At 35.1% G+C, this 24888-nt stretch overlaps 2 protein-coding genes across 16 annotated transcripts; one reads left to right on the top strand and one right to left on the bottom strand.

The window, feature by feature from the left end:
• Positions 1 to 4: 4 nt before the first annotated feature.
• Positions 5 to 23228, top strand: LOC124952666 (piezo-type mechanosensitive ion channel component). 14 transcript variants are annotated; one of them, XM_047502859.1, is made up of 40 exons: positions 7 to 527; positions 3625 to 3717; positions 5133 to 5348; positions 5418 to 5650; positions 5726 to 6157; positions 6903 to 7025; positions 7460 to 7507; positions 7877 to 7988; positions 8064 to 8173; positions 8243 to 8509; positions 8617 to 8943; positions 9028 to 9173; positions 9252 to 9398; positions 9487 to 9617; positions 9725 to 9867; positions 9929 to 10105; positions 10199 to 10715; positions 10832 to 10927; positions 11000 to 11442; positions 11559 to 11964; positions 13464 to 13526; positions 14079 to 14221; positions 14664 to 14840; positions 16238 to 16540; positions 16649 to 16725; positions 17171 to 17248; positions 17682 to 17762; positions 18217 to 18493; positions 18588 to 18751; positions 18855 to 19019; positions 19138 to 19305; positions 19386 to 19533; positions 19601 to 19815; positions 19940 to 20098; positions 20176 to 20302; positions 20377 to 20783; positions 20922 to 21226; positions 21326 to 21572; positions 21662 to 21889; positions 22014 to 23228. In XM_047502859.1, the coding sequence occupies exons 2-40, from the start codon at positions 3654 to 3656 to the stop codon at positions 22126 to 22128; spliced, it is 7785 nt and encodes a 2594-aa protein (XP_047358815.1). In that variant the 5' UTR covers positions 7 to 527; positions 3625 to 3653; the 3' UTR covers positions 22129 to 23228. The 14 variants fall into 14 exon arrangements, 13 of the variants coding, with proteins under 13 accessions (XP_047358827.1, XP_047358826.1, XP_047358825.1 ...); XM_047502863.1 differs by lacking the exon at positions 6903 to 7025; XM_047502860.1 differs by lacking the exon at positions 7460 to 7507.
• LOC124952674 lies at positions 22949 to 24784 on the bottom strand. Of its 2 annotated transcripts, none has more exons than XM_047502894.1 (2): positions 24646 to 24784; positions 22949 to 24500 (listed from the first exon to the last, which is right to left on the bottom strand). In XM_047502894.1, the coding sequence occupies exon 2, from the start codon at positions 24462 to 24464 to the stop codon at positions 23490 to 23492; it is 975 nt and encodes a 324-aa protein (XP_047358850.1). In that variant the 5' UTR covers positions 24465 to 24500; positions 24646 to 24784; the 3' UTR covers positions 22949 to 23489. The 2 variants fall into 2 exon arrangements, with proteins under 2 accessions (XP_047358850.1, XP_047358851.1); XM_047502895.1 differs by having other exon boundaries at positions 24572 to 24752.
• Between the last annotated feature and the right edge of the window lie 104 nt (positions 24785 to 24888).

The following is a 24888-nucleotide window of genomic DNA, read 5'->3' as shown; positions in this document are numbered from 1 at the left end:
GGATTACGCGGTGAGCGGCAGTAGTAGTAGGGATTGACATGTCGCGCAGAAAGGAGATGTTTCGAAACAAGTGGTGTTTATCGCTTCGGTAGTAACGTGCCGGCTGCGGCAACGGGATGCGTGTTCTCCGCGAGTCGCTTAACGTAGAATAATAAAACGCATAGAGGAGGATCGAGCGCGAGCCAACACACTCGTCTGCGTAGAGTGTCTTCTAAAGCGGGCCTACGTTTCGACCTACGGTCCTAACCAAACCTGATTGCGATTCGCGTTCTAAGATAATTGTGCGACTTAATCGTAGAAACTTTTAAGGAAAATAAGTAAATAAATGATAAAACGGTAAATATAACATAGCGTTTGGCGATAAGAAAATTGGTGATACATTTATTACTTACTGATGCCGGGGTGCTCGCGAGTGGACTAGAAGAGCGCATGTTGGTTGTTCTCTTCGAGATTCGATCGGTCAAAAAACAATTGGGAGAAAGTTTCTAAAAGGAAATGTTTTAAAATCCCCAGTCCCATCGTACAAGGTATTTATGCATATTTCTTAATCCTTTAACTTTCTTTCTTTGCATATTTTCTTCGTAGAGGTTAAGTGTCTTCCTTTATTTCCAAATTCTACTCGATCCCACGGGTTCCACTCTAATGGGTGTCGTGCTTGTGCAAAAAGTTTTTATTATTCGCTTCATAATTCGATCGTTCGTAGAAAGCGAAACGACGTATAAAATTAGGACTGGCAATGTGTACGATAAAAGACCGAGGCGGTACCCTTTTGGTAAATCTCTTTGGTACATATTACGTTCGTGCCTTCTATCTGATTTATTACAGTTTCTCGGAACTCGGGACCGAAGTATCAACTTATTTTATTTTATTTCATTTCATTTGAATGATCTCATCCAGGATACGGCGATTATTGTTGTTATATATTACGTGACAACGTATATATATCGCTCGCGAGCAAATCCGAATGTTATTTCTTATAATTAAAGAACAAATAAATCGTAGAATTCAACGATATCATTGATCTATAAATTGATTCAAAGATACTTTCTATGAAGATCAATCGGCTTGATTTTCTTAATCGATTTCTCGATGACTATCTATCATCCGCCGTGCTTTTTTCTTGCGATTTATCGTCATAAAGCGAACCGAGAAAAGGTCTCCTCTCCCCTTTCTTACCGAAATGCGAATAGTCGTATATGAGTTGACATTTACAAGGTTTTACGATTTAACAGAACACGTCGAGGTCGCCGAGATTGAACCGTTGGCACAGTTTCCGAAAGCCGTTCATCGATCTGTTTATAAAGACAGGCACCTATGTTCTCGTCAACGTATGCGCCTACGTATACGTGCACAATGCGAATAATAAATAAATTCCCACCGTTCTTTGAATCTTCGCGCGATAAAACGGCGTATGGTGCCGCTTGTTTGTCTCGACGTTTAATACTCTTTTCGGCTTTTCTCATGATATCATACGTTTCATATGTATGTGTGTATGTATGTATCTCATGGCAAGTTATAGAGAAAAAAATCAATTACCCTTATCGTATTACGCGTATTCCCATTCCACTTTTAATGCAGAAAAAAAAAAAAAGAGATAAGGACAGAGAGATGGGGAGATTAGATTAGGTAATTGCAATTAAATATAAAAGTACAATTTAACTCTATGCTTATATCTACTTTGAAGCCGTTTCAAATTTGACACACTCCCTTGATTAATCGTGTCGCATGTCACGAGTATTAACACGCAAAACATAACATACGTCACGTCATTCTCGTGTGCACACCCTTCTGTAAATGGCTATCCTAGGCTATATCGTAGTACGTCTCGCAGGATCGTAAAAGATTTGAAAATCATCGAGACGATATTGGTTTACGAGTCGCCATAACTTCTTCCTTTTCGGATTCCGTAGTACAAGATAATTCAATTTTCTCCTTCTCCCTTTCTCTCCTCGCCCCTCTCCCATTTAAAATGAAATCTCCAATATTAATTAGAGAAAAACACGAAATATGATTGATTAAAGAAGATGAAGTGGATGTCTAAAGTCGATCGAAGATAAAATAAAAACCGGTCGATTATTAGTCGTTACGCCGAATCAAGAAATACGTATCTAACGAACAAAGAGTTCACGAACGGTCATAGGAAAGCGATAGTTCTGGCCACGCTGTTATTCTAGATACGATCGATCGTGTCACGAATAGCTAGATACGTGTATTCTATCCATTGAGCAATATAAAATGTACATATATATATATATATATATATCATTTCTCTGTTACAGCAAACACCTTTGTTATATCATATGGATAGTTATTGCGTTTTAAGTCGGAAATAAAAAATTGTGATAAAGTTATCACGAAGGAAACGAATGAACGAATCGGTCTGAGCAGAAAGGACTTTGCGAGTAGAAAAATATTAAGATCAACAACGACTTTTCGGCGATGATACTTTCGTCGCTCTCTCTCTCTCTCTCTCTCTCTCTCTCTTTAAAAGACATTCTATGAAAAAACAAGCTCGAGATCGAGTCGATATCATTAAACATTTTCATAATTAATTTGTGCTAATCAAGTTTAACTTATTAGATCGTATTCGATAGCGGAGATTACTATACTGATAATAGGCCGTACAAGAAAATTGTCCGTTGATGCAACGAAAAATGTGCCCACGTATGTATGGGTACGTAATCTCTTCGTTGTCGATATTAGCCATTATCACGCGTTCTTTTTTCGCTGCGTATTTTCTCCTTTCGATAACTTTGAGCGAGTTCATTTTTTTCCTTTTTCTTCCAAGTATGTAATCGCGAATCCCATAGGTAATTCGAATCTATCATTTCGTGTCGTACGGTGAAAGAGAAGTCGGGGCGCACCTCCCGATGGAATGACGAACCTTCTCCTTTTTTCCCTGTAATTGCTCCATAATTAAATTGGGTGTGCCATCACTTTTTCGCCGTTTCGTAGAAGACCTCTACGCATGATTTTTATCGTTACTCATCGTTAATAAAGATCATTTACCAACGAGAAACATCACCATTGATTCGTCTTCGCAAATAGAAAGCACAGACTAGGAGTAAAGACTTGGCGTTTGAATAAAACCGAATGAATTTGTACTGATTTTCATTCATGGAAAGAATATCTATGACGAAACCAGAAAATGGAGTCGGAAAGGTGCGATTGTTGTTCCTGTCACGTATCATCAATGTTACTTCGTGCTCCATTATCGTTGAACGCAAACGCGTTTGAAGAAAAAATGCCGATCCATCGTTAAGCAACATGGCATGTGGTTCGATACAAATCGATTCTCAAAACGGAACCGTTATCTTTTTGGCAGTGAAGCACGAACGAACATACGTTGCTTTCGAAAGCCTTTAAGCTTTTACGTTCGACCATTCTGATGTTTATGTTCGTTCCTATCTGAGCACTTATTGCTACCTTTTTGTTGTAAAGGCGATCTTTAAAATGTCAGCACTGCGTCTCCTAGTAAAACAAGGTTAAAGGCATTCGACTGCAGCAGTGCCGTATCGATTGTTGTAGGGAGAGAGGGAGAGAATTGACGAGAGTAGTACCACATCTCAATATGTATTTGAGTCCTTAATAAGGTTGAATCGTCTCCTTTTCTTCTTGTTTCAGGGTGAAAGACCAACCGTGTGGATCGAGTCATGACGAGATATTGGTTCAACGTCATTCTTTTCAGGGTCTTATTTCCGGCCATATTAACAGGATGTAAGTTAACTATGCGAAACGAATCGTTGGTTAATTAAAATGGTGAGAGAAAAAGAGAAGAAAATAATTTACTGCAATTTGCTGGAATGGTCTCCGATCGAACGAAAAAAAGCAACGATTTCTATTACTGTTCGAACAAAAATAGATAAAAGCTATGTTCGATGACATCACGCCATCAGAATGGTTTTTAAAACGGATTAATGACCTTAGATCGTGCGAACCTTCTACTTCGTTGTAAATGTCTGTTTCTGTATCACAGGAAAAACGGTTTGTTCTTTCTGTCAGCGTCACGAACAGAAATAGAAACTCATTATCAGTTCTGTAATATCGAAAGCGTATTGCTGCACTGTAAAATATTTGTTTTAATCCATTATCGTCTTATATTAGAATTGGTAATTTAGTTTTTATGTAATCTCTAGTAGACATTCGTCCCGCGACATTTTTGACCAGTGTGCCTAAATGTTGCCTAAAATTAGATGACCTAAGTTTTCGTTTCCCTATCGTTCGTCGACGTTGTCACAACGCTCGACGTTGTCCATTTCTCTTAAATATTCTCTTCTGTAATTTGATAGTATACAAGAATTTCTTTTATGTTACGTAAAGTAACACGGATGATTAAACAAGTTAGCCAGTTTAAAGTAATTAATGATAAAATTACGAATTATAAATTGTCGTTTCATCCCATTTAAAAGAAATGAAAAAAGAAAGAAAAAAATGTGGAATGACAGAAATCTCTTCGCTATGCGTGTGACCTCATTACGCACGAGTTTCGTGATCCTCCTTTCATCTAGGTCCGCTTTGACCTTTAACTTTGCCGACAAGATAAATTATTAGACTCATGAAGAAATTAAAGTGGTTATCAACTTCCTTTATCTTTCCATATAACTCATATTACCTATGTATGCATACATTTTATCTATATATATATATATATATATATATATATATATATATATATATTTTCTCCTATGTAAAATATTCAGAAATTTTTCTATTAAACAATAATGCGCACACATGGAGTACGATATAAGATAAAATGTCAAATATCGAAATTTAGCAATAAGTATACATAGTACAGAGCGTCCGGATTATTAATTACACATAAGTGGAAAAGTTACAAATCCCATACGTTACTTTATAATACACAATCGATCTATAATATATACTTTAATAATCGTTCGCTCTTAGGGCATTTTAAATGGACAACGAGCGACGATCTTTCTTTCGCGCTTCGTCATAGCAATTAGTATTCTGTATCTAAACTCAACGCTGAATGCTTCCTCTTGTAAAATCGTTGAATCGCAAGTTTCGCTGGTTAACGGTGTATACGAAAAAGACAGAATTTTTTTTTAGATTCGTGACATCATCGCATACCTTCCTAAAGCTAATAAAAGTTTTAATGATTATCTCTAAAGGTACGATATGGCGACCGGTAGGACTATCTCTCGTATATTTGGGACTTGGGTTATACTCACCGATAGTCCCAACGCCCACAAGCAAAACGATGTCCGGTCATACAGGACTTTATTTGAAAGCAAGCATCTGTTTGTCCTTCCTCGTCGCCATAACTCAGCTCACGTTTCACATAGTTTTATTAGCGATGCCGCCATATGGTTATTTTCTTCAAGATTGTACGTATGACAGAAAATGATATAATCCAGGGTACTTAAACGAAGTAAACAACGATGATGCGTTTGCAGGTCAATTTATGGAAAAATTGTTCAGACACATAGGTTTAGTAAAACTAGATAGTACAACGGTATGGGAAGTATTTTACTGGCTGACACCGGAATTGATTGTTTTACCGACAACGATAATTATATATGTCACATGTCGTTTCTTAACCCAACGTAAGCCGGGCGATGACGAAGAGGAAGTACCCGTTCAACGTGTTAATGATTCCACCAAAAAAACCGAGGATAGGACTACGAAGGTGACTTAAAATCGATTTGATAAAGTTTTGCGATCAGTGAATCAATGTAAATTCGTCTATTCACTCGCTATGCAGATAATCAACTTCTTCGGTCATATCGGCACGTACGTGGTTCTTGCCTCCTTGTGCTGTACCGCATCCTTGAAGCCATCGGTGGAAGGAGCTTTCTACTTTCTGGTCTTTCTCAGTGCCGCCACATGGTGGGCCTGCAACAAGGAATTACGAAAAGGTTTTGCAATTTTATGCAAAATCGTTATGGTCGTGGTGATCGTACACATTCTAGCGCTACTCAGTTATCAAAATCAATGGCCTCAAGAACTCATACCAGTCAATAGCACTTGGTCTCGTTATTTCGCGCTCACTGCGATTTATCATACTAATTGTAATCAACCGAGGTACGTCGAATATGCGGACAAAAACGATTGGTTACCTTATGGATACGCATTGAGACTCTTCTGGCTCTACTATGTCCTGGCTCTGCAATCACAATTTCTCAGTAAAAAACCAGTAAGTCATTTTATTAAATTTAACATATGTTGTATAATTGCCAATAGGTTTTGATACAAAGTTAAGATTCGATTGAATTAAGCTCGCCGCCGTACGAGCTTATTTACTTTTCACTTACGGGATTTTTATTCGATTCTTTATGGCCGTCCTTGTGGTTCGATGTTATACTTAATTTTGAAGCGAGACCTAGAGGCTTTATCGTAAATACCCTTTCGATGACAAGTATGCCCATTTTTATTTATAAGAATTAACATAATAAAAAGAGAGTGCTAAAATTGTTAAATAACTACATGCTTGAGCAACTTTCAATTTCAACTAACAAAGTAACAAATCTATCGGAGCCGCATTAACAGACTCGGTTAACATCTATGTCTGGTGTTCTTTATCAGCTTTCATTTAAGCGTGGACAATGGACGCGTCGTCCAAATTTTTAGAGCTCTAAATAATACATTTGACTGTCTATTGCGTCAGAATAGACATTTAATTTATCAATGAATGAAAAAAGTAATTAATACCGTCGCTATTTGTTTACAAGTTAATATACGTACTCGCGATATTACGATAACTTGTTAAAAGCAAAATATTACGATATAAATAGTCAACATGAAACGAGTCCACGCGAGTAATCATTTCAGTTTGAGACTGATATTGTCAAGAGTAAATAGCAACGCAAATATAACGTTTATATCGGTTTTATTTTCTCTCTTTTAACCGATAAGTAGCTTTTACTAATGAAGCTTTGCAGGCAAAGAAAGTGGCACGATTAAGCGGTAAGCTCGAGAACTTGGATACGCCATTGTCCAGACACGTTTCGATCAGACGAAGGACACCGTCCCAAAGATGGCAATCCGCACGGCGGAAGGCTCGCGTAAGGATTTTTCCTTTGCATGAGCCAAGTCTTAACGTACTTAAACACCTTAATACACACACGTGTTAAACATCTGGATGTGTAGCATGGACATGGAATTTCTTTATTTTTTTTCGTAAAAAACATTTTATTTCAGATTGTGTTTCCCGGAAGGATACCTTTCTCTCGATTTTTGTTTTTTCTTTTTGTAATTATGCTTTGTAACGCAAAACAAAAAAAAAAAAACCAAATTTTGTTTATTTAGCGAAAGAGACGGTGGCACTTTGCAGGATAAATGGAATAAAATGAATCGATCTGTAAAATGCTTCGGTCTCTTTCAAAAACTTTCTGAATTTTGATTTGCTGTGGCCTTACAGATTTATGGTTGTTCCTTAACGCTGAGCAAAACACTTTTCCGTTTGGATGCCGCTATGTTTAGTTTGCCATTGTTTTAGAGGCCGATCATTGATACGTCGACGACACTTCCCGACGAGAGGACACCCGTACGTATTTCGTTCAAATATGCACGAGTAATTCAATAATTCTTTATCTTCGAGTTTCTATATCGTTAATTAGTGTACGTGTATGTATGAAGAAGATTTTATTGTTCGATATTTTTTTCAACGCTATCATTACTCGTACTACTAACACTTTGGTGAAAGCACTTCATTTCACAGTTTAATTTTTTCCTTCACAATTTAATTCCTGCACGCAAATGCTTAACGATATAATAATTTTGCTTCTTGACATTAATTCAATGTAATTACAAAGATGTCTAAAGATAACTTTTATTAGTAGATTGATTTATATTTTCTGAGCATCGTTAATTTAACCTCGTAAATATATGAAATGTCGAACGTTGCGTTTGTTAGTTGATGCGTTTTGGATCTGGAAGAACGGGACTTTTGCAAGACTCTACCGGCAGCGTTATCATACAGGATGGTCATCAAGATGACGGTATTCAATTGCAAAGTCTCGATGAGGGTTCGTAATTTCTCATTGAAATTTATCTTTCACGTTACTATCTAACGTTACCGACGTTAACGATGAATTTTTCAGGCGCCCCTGGAGATAATCCTGGAATTTTGGAACATATCATTATGGCAGTTTACTCGATATTCCAGTTACTAATTAATTCCTCTTATCTCGCTATGAATATTATCATGATGGTAAGGAAATAGATCTCGATTATTTCGATTTTGATTATTTCGAATTCGTTAATTCGTTTCTCTATTTAGACGTGGAGTATAATGTATCACAGTTGGATGACCTTTGCTCTTTTACTTTGGGCTTTAATCCTATGGATGATGTCCAATAAACGTGCTTCAATGATGAAATGTTCACCTTTTATCGTCTTTTATTCGACTCTTTTGTTACTCGGGCAATACGTTTACAGTATGGATTTGACCGAGGAAGAACTACCGACGACGATTAACGGTATAAAAATATCCGAGATAGGATTCAGCAAAGCTCAAGAGCTCAGTCGTTGGCATCTGATTGTTAAGGTATATTCGAAATAAAATCAAAATCAAATATCTTTCTTTTTCCGATAGGAAAAGAAAAAAAGAAAAGGAAAAACAAAAAAGCAATGATAGATCCGTTCCACTTTTAGTGTTCATTCATGTTGATATTTTGGATCACGATGAGACAGTATACAGCAGAGTGGAAACAACAAAGACGACTGTCTACTTTGAGAGACATGGTTGCGCCTTTGCACGTTTCAGTTTCCACAGCCACCACAGCCATGAATCAAGAAGTACAAGAGGTGAAAAGCAAATTTATGAAAGACGTCGGTATAATTTTGAAACAACTCTTGACAAAATTCTGGATAGCCGTTGTGGCCATTATGCTCTTCATTTGTGGTATCACCGGTGAACGAATGACAGTTTTTAGGATTGTTTACATGTCGTTGTTCCTTTTCTTCGTGATTACATTTCAGGTGAAACAAATATTGATTATTGACTAGTCGCGATTAAATATCGGCTAAAGTAAGATCGTGAATAATCGATTGGAAAACTTTCAGATGTCCTGGTTAGTATGGAGAAAAGTAATGTATACATTCTGGATAACCGTCATTGGCTATTCGGTAATAATGTTGATACTAGTATATACCTATCAGTTCCAAAATTTTCCGAAATATTGGAATTATTTGGGCATAAACGAACAATTGCAAGTACTCGCATTTAGCACACTACGTTATTCCACAATTTGTCTTGTCCTTTATTATAATCATTATTTTCTCCATAGACAAATGGATATTGGCTTGGAAATATATGAAACGAAAGATTTCTTTGTAAGACTGCTGATACCAACATTTTTCGTTATCATCACAGTGCTTCAGATGCATTATTTTCATAATGACTTCTTAAAAGTAACGACTATCGATAAGCTCGGGTATGTCGATTCAATAAATAAAACTTTTCATCGAGAAAGCACTAGGCTTTTATTATAGTATAATTTTAACAATTGATCACTTTCTTAGACCAGAAAGTGCTCTTAGACGATCGAGTCTCGGTCATACACCTAGCTTGAATGATTCCACAACGTCGCCTGCACAAATTATTCTTGGAGAAGAAGAAACATCCAATATGTATACTTTGAACCAACTTAAGCGTACGTTAATGCATATTAATTTATTATTACGTCTAAACGTAAACAAATATCAGATCGTATCGGATCGTTTAAAATGCGTGTTTAAACATTATTATGTATTTTTATAGGTATGTCAAGATTGGAAAGAATCGAATTTGTAAGAAATTTAATGGATCATGTGTACAATTTTTACAATTATACCTGGTTATTCCTGGAAATTCATATGCAGAAAATTATCTTTATTTCTCTGATTCTTTTGTGTGTCAATGATGTGAGTTGTTTTTTATGTTCTTATTAATGGGCCTATAATATTTAAGCGTTTTCATTTTTAGGTATGCGCGATAAATCTCCTCTTTGTCCTTGCTATAGTTATCATAATTAATTTCAATAGGAACATACAGATTATGTCGATCAACGTTATAGCTGCGATCATTGCCCTTTTAATGGTAATTAAAATGTTGTACCAGATAAAATATATCGATCATAATAATTGGAATGTAAATTGCACGGTGAGTAAATAGCCAGTAGTACCAACAAATGACTATTTGCTGTATTCATTTGCACAGTAACATTGCTAAATCGATTGAATTATTCGCTTATAGAAAGAAGTCAACGATAGTGCAGAAAAGTATGGTACCAATGAAACCGTATACAACATCGTAGAATGGTTTGGTATAAAGAAGGGTGAACCTGGGCATCTCGCAGAATTGTTGAAGGGATACATTGGTATCGTCACAGTAACGACCTTAAGGAAAATCATTCGAATTCGACAATGGTTTTATCGAAATGCGAAGGGAGAGTCTTTGGACACTCCTCAAGTCATGTTTCCAAATATTATCAGAGTAGATGCAGACAAGGGTATACCGGAATGCTTGAAGTTCCTCTTTAATTATGGATTTTATAAATTCGGCCTTGAGATGTGCCTTATCGGAATTGTGGCACTTATTGGCATGAGACTCGACTTTTATTCCGTTCTTTATGGTTGTTGGCTTCTATTGTTCTTCTCATTGAAGAGGAAAACCATTTCTAGGATATGGCCGTTCTTTAAAACGTTCGCTATAATATCGTTGCCTATACAATATGCTTTGGTGGTAGCACCACCTACATGGTTTTGCATAGGTATATATGTACATATATATATATATACACACACTTTTAACAAGAATTGCGAAGTGACGTAATTCCACTCATCGATGTAACATAATATATTATTTTCATCCAACTTTAATATGTAGAATATCCTTGGAGTCATTCGGAGACGTTACGAAAGCTGCAAGAATGGATGTATTTTCCAGATCCAGATTATCCGCCAAATCCTAAAAAATTAATCTGTAGGTATTCGTTCTTATTGCAATGGCGAAATGCTACGATTACCTTTGACTATTATTACCTTTGGCTTTTAGGTGACTTTTTATTGCTAATGATGATCAGTCGGCAGAGCCTTGTATTTAGTATTGAAAAAAATAACATACTGTCCGTTCGAGAATTCGTCGCTGGTCATAACTTTTCTGTTTATCAAGACATGGACAATCCGAATTTTATAAATCCGGTTAAAGATTACGTCTCTCACATACACTGCTGGTTGGATGTATTTAAACGTGGCAGTATGATGAGTCTAATGTGGATCACTCTTTCTATTATGTTCTTGGCTGGAACAAAAAGGACAAATTTGTTCTCCCTTGGATATCTTATAGGTGCCTTCGTATTACTATGGCAAGGTAGCGATTTCTACTTAAGACCGGTCAAGACAATACTCAAGTGGTGGAATATGTTAATTGGTTATAACGTCATTGTCATCTTTTCAAAATCTTTACTCCAAGGTGTCGGCTGTATCCTGATGCAGCAGGTAATAATATCTCGTTTATTATTTCGTTTATTCTTATACTTCAAAAAAAGTTTGCTTTTAAGAAACAAGTAATAATGACGAAGAAAAAAAAAAAAAACAATAATTCCATTGTTTAGCTACAAGATTCTGCCTACTGGCTAGTCCAATTACTAGGTATTGCCTGTCTAAAAAAATTCCACAGTGCAACGAACGATGGAGAAATCGGAGGAGATACTTGCCAAGTACCACGAGAGGATATCGGCATGGTTTGGGATGGATTATGTTTTGGCTTTCTCTTGATGCAAATGCGCCTCTTTAAAAGTTATTATTTCTTCCATATCGTGGACGAAACAAAGGCAATGAGTATATTAGCATCGCGAGGTGCTGAACTTCTTGAGGAGCTGCATCAGAAACGCATAAAGATCCAAGATAATGTGGAAAAGGCTATCCTACAAAAACTCAAATACAAAATGGACAAGATTAAAGCTAATCAAAGAAAAATTCAGGGACCGTCGTATAGAGAACCTGAAACCCACAAAATAGGTAAGATATTGTTTCTTTATTATCGATCGCAATTGTCAAAGTTCAAATGCGTTCTAATAATAGGATCGATCGATTTATTGGATTAGTTCGTTTGTTTGACGAATATATTGAATGAACGATACGGAGTTTGTTGATACGATATTATTATAAATTGTAATGAGGAAATGAGACGTCTCAAAAGAAGAGGCCAAAAGTCAAATTCTTAATTCGGCCGTAATTCAGTCCTAATTCAGTTTGACAAGAAATATGATATTAATTTTAAATCCCTTGTTGACCCTCCGTAAACACTTTCGAACGTTTTTGAAGAGTTCGTTCCCTCTCGAACCTATTGTCCTTTATCATCGAAGCCGACGAAGTTTATTCTAGTGAGCCGAGCATGTGAAACGCACATTAATTCGCACCTTAATTCGGAGTCTCTTTATTTAATGCAAACGAAAAGGGGAAGCACCTTTGGCGAGGTCTTCCAGCGTGAGTTCGTGCGTATCGTCGGGTCACACGCCACCTCAGGGCTATCAGACGCCGATCGACGAGAACAATGACGAGCCACCTCCGTTAACGCCAAGAACGGCGTCGCTCTTGCAAGCGCCAACACCGAATTCGGCCATCATGACGGTGAGCCTCGAGGCTTATCTCGAGCCCACTCGTATATCGTTCGGTTCTCCGCCGAGTAGCGAGCTGAATCCACGTGGGCCCTCACCCGACGAAACTTTCCCAGTCTTCTCTCCTCCGCCCTACGATCAGCCTCTTCAAGATCGCTCGTTGACCTCCTCGACGAGACATCGACGTCAATCCAGTTTCATCGGTCCACCGTGGATGAACGGACTGCAAACGCAGAGGCAGTCCATCGTCTCAACCGCCTCTCGTTCCCCGCACTCTCATCACACATGTAACGACACTCCAGGAAACAACGTCCTCGTCGTCAGTCTGCTACGATGTCCTGTACATAAGCTTCCACGCTCTAGCACTTCTTAGTTCGTCTTATCCATCACCACTAACCCAGACCATTTTTCTACCTTCTTTTCTACTTTCGTTGCGCCGTATAAAAAGCGACGATTGGGATGCAGCAATCCAGATAAAACTCTCCTTTTACAATATTTCACTCAGCCAATGGAAGATAATCGATTTACTTTAATGAGTAAAAACTCATTGGCTGTTACCTGTAAAATATTACCTTATAAAATATTCCTCCACGAATTGCGATTTCCGAACGATTAATAGCGTATAACTTTTTCTCATTTTCGTAGGATGCAGTTTTAGTAGTCGCGTCATTCAGGTCATTGATTTATTACTTTTTCCTTTCTTTTCTTTTCCTATTAATTCATCGTTATCCTCTCATCGTTATAAAATCAAATCATTATTATGTTCGCCGTTATTTCAACCGGCGAGATTTAAGATTATTACAAGGCAGATCCTATGTCAAGTATTTTTCATCACCTTTTCCACTTATATATTTTTTTCTTCATCCTACATTTTATTTATCTCATGTTATGTTTTGTTAGATACTCTTTATCCAGGGACTCGGCCGTTGTACAAAGTTCGCGTGCCAAAGACCAACAGAGAGGGTAAATTAATAAATTTTACGGCTTAACTCTGAGCTTTATTCCCGTCTTGACCGGTGTCTCTCCAATTTAACCACATAAAATTATTACAGGCAGTACTAATCATTTGTATTAATTATTGTACATATAACAGCTTGTCTAACTGATGTCGCTAATGACTGTGATTACCCTAATAATTAATCTTACGATTAATTCTGTACATTATGTATGTTATCGTCTATGTAGGAATATTAACGAAGAGGCATAAATTACTAAAATTAATTTTATCAATAATATGTGTCAGAGAAGCGAATCAGATACAATTTTGAAATATTATCTAAATAACGGAACTGATATTTCTTAGATAATTGTTACGAAAACTTATTTATTCGAGCAATAAATGAATAATTTCTACAAAATTAATCTGATTTGGCTTCAACTATGAATAGCTTCGGGTATTCTTTGCTTTATCTATAAATTTAAGAGATTCTTGTATTCGGTGCATGGCTTTAATTTTTTTTTAAATCATTATCAGGTAATAGTATAATAATAATAATAACGACTTTTTCTCATCAGCCATCAGGTCAGGTGATTACTACATGTTCGACGATTTGGATGACGACGATATAACCGATATTGTGGCCGATACCGAGATAGAACGAAAGGAAGACGAACAAATCCACGAAGATACACACGACAGAAGAATGACAATAACGGAGGTATGTCCTTTGAATTGGATGAAATTCGTTTGTATTGAAAAAAAGATTTTACTAACTATTCCCACTTCGTTTATCCACCCAAAGATAATAATATGATGAAACGCTCATAGAAACGAAACGATTATCGTTGTTGGACTTTGAGACAATATAAAAATGAACCCCTCTTGATATTCAAGTTTCACGATATCAAGGAACCTTTGGCTAAGCTTGATTTGCGTTATTACCTACCTATCAACATACTTGCGCGTACACATACGTTTCATGTTTTCTCGATTTGATCTCATTTCACGCACGCCTGATATTTAAAATGTCCCGAATATAGTAAAAGTATGCTCTTATTTTTTCACTTTGTGCCTATTCTCGAGGAGAGAAAGAGAGAGAAAGGAAAAGAAAATATGATGAAAAAGGGAAAGAAAATGAAGCGTAAGTGTGGTCCTTGCAGCTGATGGATACGCTGATTAAGACAGACATTGCGATAGCGACCCACGTTGCCATGTATGGAGGAACGAAAAAGGATGCGTTGAGACTTCGCCGTCGGAGCGTACCGCTGACGCGGAAGAAATCGTCCATGTCCTATCTGAGCGCGCGATCTGAGACCGAGACTGCCGTGCCGACCGACGTGAGATCCCCTTTACAAAAAAAAAAAAGACTAAAGAAAAGAAAAGAAAAGAAAACAATCAAAAAAAAAAAAAAAAGAAAAAGAAAGGCTGCATGATTCTGCTAATTCTTCTTCCTTCCATCCTGAGCCGCCGCCGCCGCCGCCGCCACCGCCGCTGCAATTGCTCTTGCCATTATTGTTGCCACCACCGCTGATTATATTTTATATTTTTTTTCGTCTTATTTTTTATCTCATTGTTTTCTTTTTTTTTTTTCTTTCGTGTACGCTGGGCGAATTTCGTCACGAAGACGCGGTCTTTACTCATATTCTTCCTTAACAAAACTAATTATTATAATATTTATATTTCGATCGTGAAATAAAAACGCTATAGCTTTCTTTGCAAATTTCTTATCTTTTGATTCCGCGATCGTATTGAAAGATTTGAGCAAACACAGACAATCTTTTTAAAGTTGCGATAGCACGAAACTCGAATTAGCTTGTAACATCCATATGCTTCAGTCTGCAATGCTCTATTTATCTTTTTATACACATACTGTCTTCTTTCAGTAATCTTTGTACTTAATCTTCCATATCTAATATAGTCAATATTGAATCGTAATTTGACATATTTCAGCTAGCTAAATATATGTTAGATTATGTAATTGCAATAGAGGAAATTTAACATAATTGAAAAACTTTCGTGAGTTTTAACAGTAGATGTAATAATTCTTTGTAAATCCAATCGCTTTCTTTCCACCAGGAACATATATATTCTTCTCACGCGCTTTCTCAGCTTCTTCAAAATGATGGCGAAGGTATATCTACGTGTGCTCTTCTCTTTTTGACATCGACAATCTCTTATTGCGTATTTATTCTCAATGTTCGTAGATGCAGTTGACAGCGAGACTTCGTCGCTGATATATATATATGTGTGTGTATATGTGTATATATATATATATGTGTGTGTGTATATATATATATATATATATATATATGTGTATATGTGTATATATATACAACACACGTTACATGTAAATCGCTCGATATATTGCGCTTACTATCTTTATTTATTGTTTTTTACAGTCTAGGGCCTGCAATCACAAGCTTCTTGTTATTTAACAATAATCGTTAATAATGAATAATCTGCGATTGTATTTTTGCTAGACTTGTAAACGATCGGCTCTATCAATTTGAGGATTTGATAAGAGAGACGTTTAATTTATTTATTTACCGTGAACGGTGATATATATATATATATATATATATATATATATATATATATATATATATATATATGTATATATATATGTTAAATCCTAAAAATTGATCGTATGATCGTTTTCAATATCAAAATATACGTGGACGATACATATACTTACGAAATTGATATTTTTTTTTATATATTTTGGAAATATTAGGCCGCCGATCGAACGAGCATTACATCGGACGAGATTGAATCGGAAGAAAAAGAATTAGGAGCGGTGGACTTGACGAAACCGCAACCTTCCGAGGATGAAATAGAGGAAGGAGATAAAACGGTGGAAAGAAGTATCAAAGAGGATGACGGAAAAGAAAAAAAAGTTTCCATTTCTACATATTTTCAATTCTTTTTGGTAATGGTCAATAGTACTTTGATCTCGATGATCAAATATCTCAATCAATTTTCTCGAGATTATAGATATATTCGCAAGATTTTAGCGTTGGAGAAGAAACTATTGAAGGTATGGCACATTATGTATATATCCTAATATATTATTTCCTATCGAGAGTGTACACTTTCGTTTGTTTTAAATGAAATAAAAATTTTTTTTCTTCGTTTATTTTTACAGGAAAAATCGGATTTCAGAACGGGTTTCAGATTAGGGATTAATCAAATGTGGCAACCGATACCACTAGTACAAGAAAGGTAAGGAAACTTTTCTATCGTTACATTTTTTGCTACTTAAACGTAAATCGTGTAGGTATATATAATTATTTCCAATGTATACGTCAGAAATATTGTGCTATCTCACGCTACTGTATGTACTTGAAATGTGATTTAATTTTAATATCCTTAAGAAATATCCCCATCTTCCAGTTGTCTTCTTAACAAGTATGTTCGTAGATTCACCGACGTAGTTCGACTATATGACGATCATCTTTGTAAATGAAATAATGATCACTCAAAGTTAATATAGCTTAAAAGATCGCTAAATAGTTTCAAAAGAGTAGTAACACACAATATTTGTATCTGTACGAATAGTTATAGCTCCTTTTTGTTCTTTTCTTCTTTGCTCTTAAACATATGTTTATATATGTATACGGTAGTTTATATATGTATAGGATAGTAGTAAATGTGCTCGCTCTGACAGATCGACAACTAATGAAGATACAGAAGGAGCTGCTAATCCCGGTGAAGGTCCTAGTCAGCAACAATTGCAAATCGAGAGGTAAGTGCTTTGATATCTTAACAAAGATCCCATAGAAATGTAATAAATAGAATCTCCCTTAATATCTTATCTTTCGATCCTCCCTAGGGTGTTTCTTTAAAATCAATATAATGAATATAGTTAAATTTATTATTTTGTCCAAGCTTAACTAGAAATGCAAGAAATATGAGAAACAAAAAGTCACGTTACTCATGATGTATCTTTCGACTATAACAGGATATTACTTTCAGTACTTTCAAAATTGCAAAACGCAAAATGACGTATCCAAACAGAACCTTCCACCGTAAGTTTAATCCTTACATTCCATTCTATCCTATCCTATAACACCTCTAACATATCGTCCTATCATATTCTTATCGAGAAATATTGCATTAACTGTATTCGACAATGTGATCTAAAATAAACGTAGAAAGAGTGGTGTTATTTCTGCTAGGAAGGAAAGCTCGCTGACGGTACCTCATATACGAATCCTGGCGCCAAGTTTGGAGCGAGGATTGGACAAGTCCTCCTCTAGGTATCGAGCTTGCGTTGTATATTTTAATTGAATGGATTATTTGCATAGTACCGATAACTCGATACACTTTTGCACGCATTTATTACATTTAGCATTGATCACAATTATCGTCTACGTCGTATATGGGCATATATTTTAGATACAATTTCATGTTTTCGTTGATATCCCTGCTTGAAGAATCAAAGAATTATGGTATGAAGTGGAAATTTCGTTCGTTTTATTTTTCTTTAGCACGTGCATTTTCAAAGATTCGAATTTATGAAATTTATAATTAGTTCTATTTTACAGGTACGTTTACATTGTTCCCGAGTTAAGCTTTAAATGTGCTTTTTTCTAATGTTGATGATTTGCAGAAATTGATGATTAGCAAAAGAACATACAATTGCTTTCTGCAAATTCATATAAAAAAAATAATGTCTAACTAAAAGCTGATCCAAATACTTTCTGCACGCAGCATGATTTTCTCGCAAATATCGCAAAGCCAAGTCGAAGAGGAAGTTGCAGAATTGTCCGAAGTTGATCAACCACCGATAATTCAATTGGCAGCATCGATATGGTTTGGAATTCTGGCACATTCGAGCCTCCTCTGTTATTTTATGGTATTTCTTCATCAAATTAAAAATGCCTCCGTCATCTCCACGCCATTACCTCTGATGGTGTTTTGTTGGGGTTCTCTCACGATACCGCGACCTTCGAAAACCTTTTGGGTGACTTTAATAGCTTACACGGAGGTAAGAATTTGTACAAAGCGTCAAATTTGAAAAACGATGTTATATGCGTATATTAAGAATTTATTTAATAAACGCTATACGTATATGTCCGCAGGCAATCGTCATTATAAAATGTATTTTCCAATTGGAACTCATTCCTTGGAGTCGAAAAGCAACATCTAATGATCCGCTTTTCGCGCCAAGAATCATTGGCGTTGAACAACAACAAAATTATGCGTTATGGGATTTGTTATTACTACTTATGGTTTTCTTCCATAGGTACTTTCTATTCCATAAAGTATTATATAAAACATAAGAGACATTGTTGTTTAATGAATAAATTTGAAATGATAACGTTTAAATTGTAAATATCCGAATGTAGGTTCATGCTCAAATCATTGGGACAATGGACCACACCGTCGACGAGGCCAAGAAAAATTATCCCTTCTAATTTGACAGTGGTTCAGTCAAAACCTCCTAATCCTCCTTCTGGTGATGGCCAAACGGAAGAATCGACGACGAATTCTTGGCAGCAAGAAACTGCAGAGTATGTTTCGTTAATAATAGTTTTATTTACGATAGGCAAAATTCTCTCTCTCTCTCTCTCTCTCTCTCTCTCTCTCTCTCTCTTTCTCGTCGCATTGATGATTTTTTCTGTCATATAGATCACACGCCAATATTAAAACACCAAAGGGTAAGATTTTAAATATTAAGGAGAAAACGAATTCGCAAAATAACGCAGTAACAGTAAATGAAAATGAGAAGCTTGTAGCTATTCAAGGTGAAGAGATACATCCTAACAATGAGAACATCTCGACAACCATGAATATGACGTAAGTTTACTTTGTCAAAAAATCAGAGATAGAAAGAAATGATCCGAATGATTTAAACTGTATCATCGAAATTATTTCAGATTTAACAAGTATCTAGAACCTATGAAAGAATTCTTTACTAAAATTCTTAGTCCCGTCGGCAAAGAGAAGACAAATGTCTATGCGTACATGTTTCTTTGCGATTTCTTTAATTTTCTTCTGCTGATTTTTGGATTTTCTGCCTTTGGTGTAAGCGATACGATTCTTTTTCTATCATTTCATAATCTCGCCATTAATATCAATTGTTTCTCTACAGACACAACAGGGCGATGGTGGAGTGACGGCTTATTTGCAAGAAAACCGAGTGCCCATGCCTTTCCTACTAATGTTATTACTTCAATTTGCTTTGATAGTTATCGATAGAGCTTTGTTCTTGAGAAAATCCATTGTCGGAAAGTTGATCTTTCAATATTGCCTGATATTTGGAGTTCACATGTGGATGTTCTTCATATTGCCGAGCGTTACGGAAAGGTGATACATTTAGCAATGGAAATGATATATGTCGTATAATTCATTCAAAATGTTTCCAATATATATCATATATATGTATATACATATACATCTATATATATATCATATCTTTTTAATATTACAGACAATTTAATTACAAATTACCACCACAGATCTGGTATATGATGAAATGTTTCTATCTGTTGCTCGCAGCATACCAATTGCGCCAAGGATATCCAACCCGCATACTTGGCAATTTCTTATGCAAGAAATATAGCATAGTAAATTATGTCTTATTTAAAGGGTGGATATGTGTTTTATATATTTTTTAAATTTCCATCTTACAAAGTGATCGAATGATATCTTATTACTTTCGCGCAGATTCATGTTAGTTCCATTCCTGTTTGAATTGCGAGCTGTCATGGATTGGATTTGGACCGATACTTCTATGACAATAATGGATTGGTTTAAAATGGAAGATATCTTTGCCAGTATTTATCAAATTAAGGTATTTTCCAAATAAAGGTATCATAGATCGAAGATGATATATTCATTTATAAAATACTTTGCATCGAATTACAGTGTATGCGCGGAATGGAAACGGATTTTCCACAACCACGAGGAGAAAAAAAGACTCAAATGAGCAAGTATCTCGCTGGCGGTGGTGCACTCTGTGTCATAATAGGTCTTATATGGTTCCCTCTCTTATTGTTCGCACTTGGCGGAACAGTTGGCGTTTCGAATTTGCCTTATGAGGTGTCGATGAAGATAGCGATAGGACCGTACGAACCGATTTACTCGATGTCTGCTCAGACCAGTTCGATCATGGGATACAAAGAAGAGGAATATAAAAATTTTACGGACTTGTATACTCAGGATAAAGCAGCGGTTACCTTCTTAGAAAATTATATTAATACAGATGTGGCGGTTATTAAACTTAGTGGTTTCTCTAGAAAATTATGGGATATTTCACCGCCTGACAAATTAAGGTTTACTTCGTCGATTTGGCTTGTTAATTTCTAATGTTTTCTATTAAATTTTCTAATTGTAATCGTCCTAATCCATGAGCAATTTCCAGCGATTTCTCTTATTTATAAATTATTATATTAGGACATTTTTTATCACAGATTAATTGAAGAATTGAAATCTTCGGCGGACGTTGTTGTTCACATTGAATGGGCGGTTTCTAGAAAAACGGATGTGAAAGATTCGTCTGGTAAAACAACGAGTCGTCATGACGTGATATTACCAGCAATTATAAATGGAGAATTTAATCCTACGAGGAAGACATTAATAGACATGTTATCTATAAACGGATTAAGTCCGTCTAATGCTACGATAAACGTACCACATTCATTTCCAAAATTCCTCAAAGTTACCAGTAGATCCGCCGAAGTTGTTTCACAATTAATGAAATTATCGAGCTCACAATGTAAGAATATAATATCTCTAGATGTCGTATTTATTGTAAAAAGAAAAAAAAAAAAAGAAATAATTTAAAACAGAATAAAAATGAAGAAATCAATTCCAGCGTTAAATGAAGAGGACGATGATACGCCCACTGACAAATATCTATATAGAAATATCAGCCTTCAATTATCGATTGACCGACAATGTTGTGCAAATCAGCAATGGTGGAACGTACAAGAAGTTTGCGATGATCGTTTTTATTTAGATATATTACAAAAGATACCATTGAATGATTGCAAATACATTACGATGTTCCTTTTCAACGATAAAGTATTTCCAGAAGAATTGAGCTTTATCAGTGGGTTTGGGTAAGGCAAAATTATAGGAGACAAAAAATCCACTAAACTTGTATTATCGTCGCATAATCCTGTAAGCTTTTTTATTTATTTTCGACTAGAATTTTGGGTTTGTATACTACTGCTGTAATCGTGATAAGTCAAATGATGCGTAAGGTGGTAAGCGATATGGCGCCAAAGATAATGTTCGACGATCTACCGTACGTCGACAGAATTCTTCGATTATGTTTAGATATTTATTTAGTACGCGAAAGCGGTGACCTGTGCTTGGAAGAAGATTTGTTTGCGAAACTCATATTCTTATATAGATCTCCAGAAACCCTTATCAGGTTAAAATCTATTATTATATTTTTTTTAATTTAACTGTGTGCGCGTTTACGTATTACAATCCAATGATATCGCCAAACAATCTTATATCTTCTATAATCTAATTCTTTTTTTTTTTTTTTATAGGTGGACGAGACCACCGGAAGAAGGAGAGCGCACTGACAATGAGGATCAAGATGAAGAAGACGATGGCAATGAAGCAGAAGGAAGAGAATCGCGTGAAAGACCTCATCGTGATTAAACTATTAATAATGACGGTGACCATCCGATGACGTAAGAATGATATGTACTATATATAGTGTGTTCATTTTATACATTAAGAATCAATCCTGATGACCGAAACGGAAAGTCAACTTCGAGAGTATATTGTACGGCGTACTTTGACCATCATTACTAACGACGCATATGTAGGTGAAGTAAAAAAAAAAAAAGTTGTATATCAAAAAAGATTTATTTCTTATTATTAAGGAAATGTTAAAAACGGGAATACTCTTCAACATTTATCTAAAACTGCAGAGGCATGCTTCTAATAATGATGCAATTTATAAGTGGCTTATAAATGAAAAAATGTAAAGCCCTTTGGTATGCAAGTTTTTAATAAAAACGACGAATGCTTTTAGATTTAAATTATATACGAAATGTGAAATATATACGCTTTATTTATAAGATCGTGCGAAAGCGGAAAAAAATAAGACGCATAAAGAATATGTTTAAAAATGAAAAAGAAAAAAGAAATGACACACGAATCAAGTACTGGGAATGTTTGTTGGTTGCTTCAGAAATGGCCTATGCAAATTCACACAAAGAATTTCTCTTCGTAATTGTACAAATGGATCAACAAATTCTATCAATCATTTGTTAATGAATATATCATTCATTAAAAGACATGTTGAATTTTTAATATGAATTCTATCATGAGTTATGCATTTAAATATACATTTTCATAAATAATTTTATAATCTTCATTATGCTTAATACTTTCTAGTTAATAATATAAAACTATGTATATAAAAGATATATGCTTGAAGGCATTTTATAAGTATTAAAATATAACAATCTGATAAGAATAAAATTCTTTATTAAATGATTGCATACACATTGTAATTAATAAATATTTATGCAGAATGTATTAAACGTATTTTTAATGCATTATCATCGGTCTATCACGCGAATCAACATTATAGACGATATACCGATTTAATGATATACTGCTTATATATATATATATATATTCATTTAGTTAGGAGTAACAATGCGCATATGTGACCGCTGACAATGGATTACATTATAAGTAAGTAGTAATGGAATGATATAAAAATAAATTATTTTTGTTATAACATACTTGTTCGTACGATTAACAATTGAGCGAATATCCTACAAGCAGGCACAGTTTATTACATTTATTATGGGAAATTTCTAATATATATTCCTACTTAAGAATTAAATTAACAATAGGAAGTTTAGAATGATATCACCATTTGGCAGAGATTTGTTAATAATTCATTGGCAAACTATAGAGTAGTTATGACACGTTATATAAATGTTAAATGTCATTACTTTTGAAGTATGTTACGTCTAAAGTCTTAAAGTCTGTTTTAATATTCATTGTTGGTGCATAGATAATTCTTTACATTTCAATTTCAATGCTGTGTTTTCCTCTTTAAGAGATTCTAACTCGTCTAATTTCTTTTGTAAATCGCTATATCGTTTTTGTAAAATAATTAAATCCTCTTGTAATCTTTCATTTTCTTCTATTAATGCTCTCATACGAATTGAATCCCTGGTAGGGTGTATTTCTTTGATTATCTCATCGGTTTGTAACAATGTACTCTTGATAAAAGTTTTTTGTGAATTTATATGAAACTCTTGCATAGCTTTTAACAATTTTGTGCTTTCTTGTTTGGTATATGTGCTTATGAGATCTTTAATTGCATTAAGTAATGCAACTGGATCATATTCTTTTGTTTCAGACTTCTTTATAGAACCTTCAATCACACGCCCTCCCCTTTCCTTCGTCGTATCAATGGAGTGAGGGGTGCTTCCTTTCGAAGAATCTCCCGGACGACTGTTCTCTTTACTGGAACTATCCAAGGAACGGGTATTATCCTTATAACTACCAGAACGACGATTATGATCTTTAATTATAATTTTACTTTCTGACATTTTAACCTTTGCCTCTTGCTTATTATCCTTATCTCTAAAGTCCGATTTAACTTTATTTTCCATTGACTTTAATTTATTTTCAGCACCTTTGTCCTTCCTCTCGGAGGATTTTGCTTTTACCATCTGCTTTCTGGTATCATGTTCGGTTAAACCTTTTACATCCTTGATAGGCGACTCCTTTTTATTAGATTCTCTGATCTGCGGCAATTTTGATACCTTGCTCGAGACACTTTCAGTTTTTTGTTGTTGTTGTTGTTGTTGTACGAGTTTTTCAAAATCATCTTGTTCCGACAAACGTTGTAAGGGCGAAGAGGTTGTGTGTCTGATCGTTACATGTCGATCTACTTGATTTTCTACAAAACTTCTTTTCTCATTTGGCAATAAATCTAAATCTTCTAAAAATGAGTCATTCATTATGTATTACAGACCAGTTTTTGATTTTGTTTAAAACTGCAAATAAATACAAAATAAATTTTTATATTTTCTACATCGTAAAAAAATATTTATGAGAACTTACTTACGATTGATAATTTGATAATTACATTAATTTTATTTACGATTAAAAATTAAATCTTATATAATTAAAAATACGTACGGTATTAATTATAGACTGAAAAATATACAACGACGATGCGGCACTCTCCCGCTATTTAACTGTAAATAGAGGCGATCATGGAGATCGTTGGAAGAACAGCTGATCCTATTGCTTAAATTTGCGCGCTATCTATCGGAACTTGAAGACGATGGCCAACGAAGTCATTATAGTTCAGTAATATGTTGTCGAACGAACGATTTCATCATTTAAAAATTTTAAGATGAGAATAAGCGAAATAAAACG

The sequence above is a fragment of the Vespa velutina genome, chromosome 10, assembly GCF_912470025.1.
Source record: "Vespa velutina chromosome 10, iVesVel2.1, whole genome shotgun sequence".
Lineage (NCBI taxonomy): Eukaryota > Metazoa > Arthropoda > Insecta > Hymenoptera > Vespidae > Vespa > Vespa velutina.
The sequence above is the reverse complement of the archived record's forward strand: the minus strand, read 5'-3'. Positions and strand labels throughout refer to the sequence as shown.

Bases quoted from the DNA above. Each gene is read 5' to 3' on its own strand.
- LOC124952666 (XM_047502859.1), top strand. From the start codon at position 3,654: ATGACGAGATATTGGTTCAACGTCATTCTTTTCAGGGTCTTATTTCCG. The intron at 9,618-9,724 runs GTACGTTAATGC...GTATTTTTATAG, and splicing joins TACTTTGAACCAACTTAAGC to GTATGTCAAGATTGGAAAGA. The intron at 20,303-20,376 runs GTATTTTCCAAA...ATCGAATTACAG, and splicing joins CCAGTATTTATCAAATTAAG to TGTATGCGCGGAATGGAAAC.
- LOC124952674 (XM_047502894.1), bottom strand. From the start codon at position 24,464: ATGAATGACTCATTTTTAGAAGATTTAGATTTATTGCCAAATGAGAAA.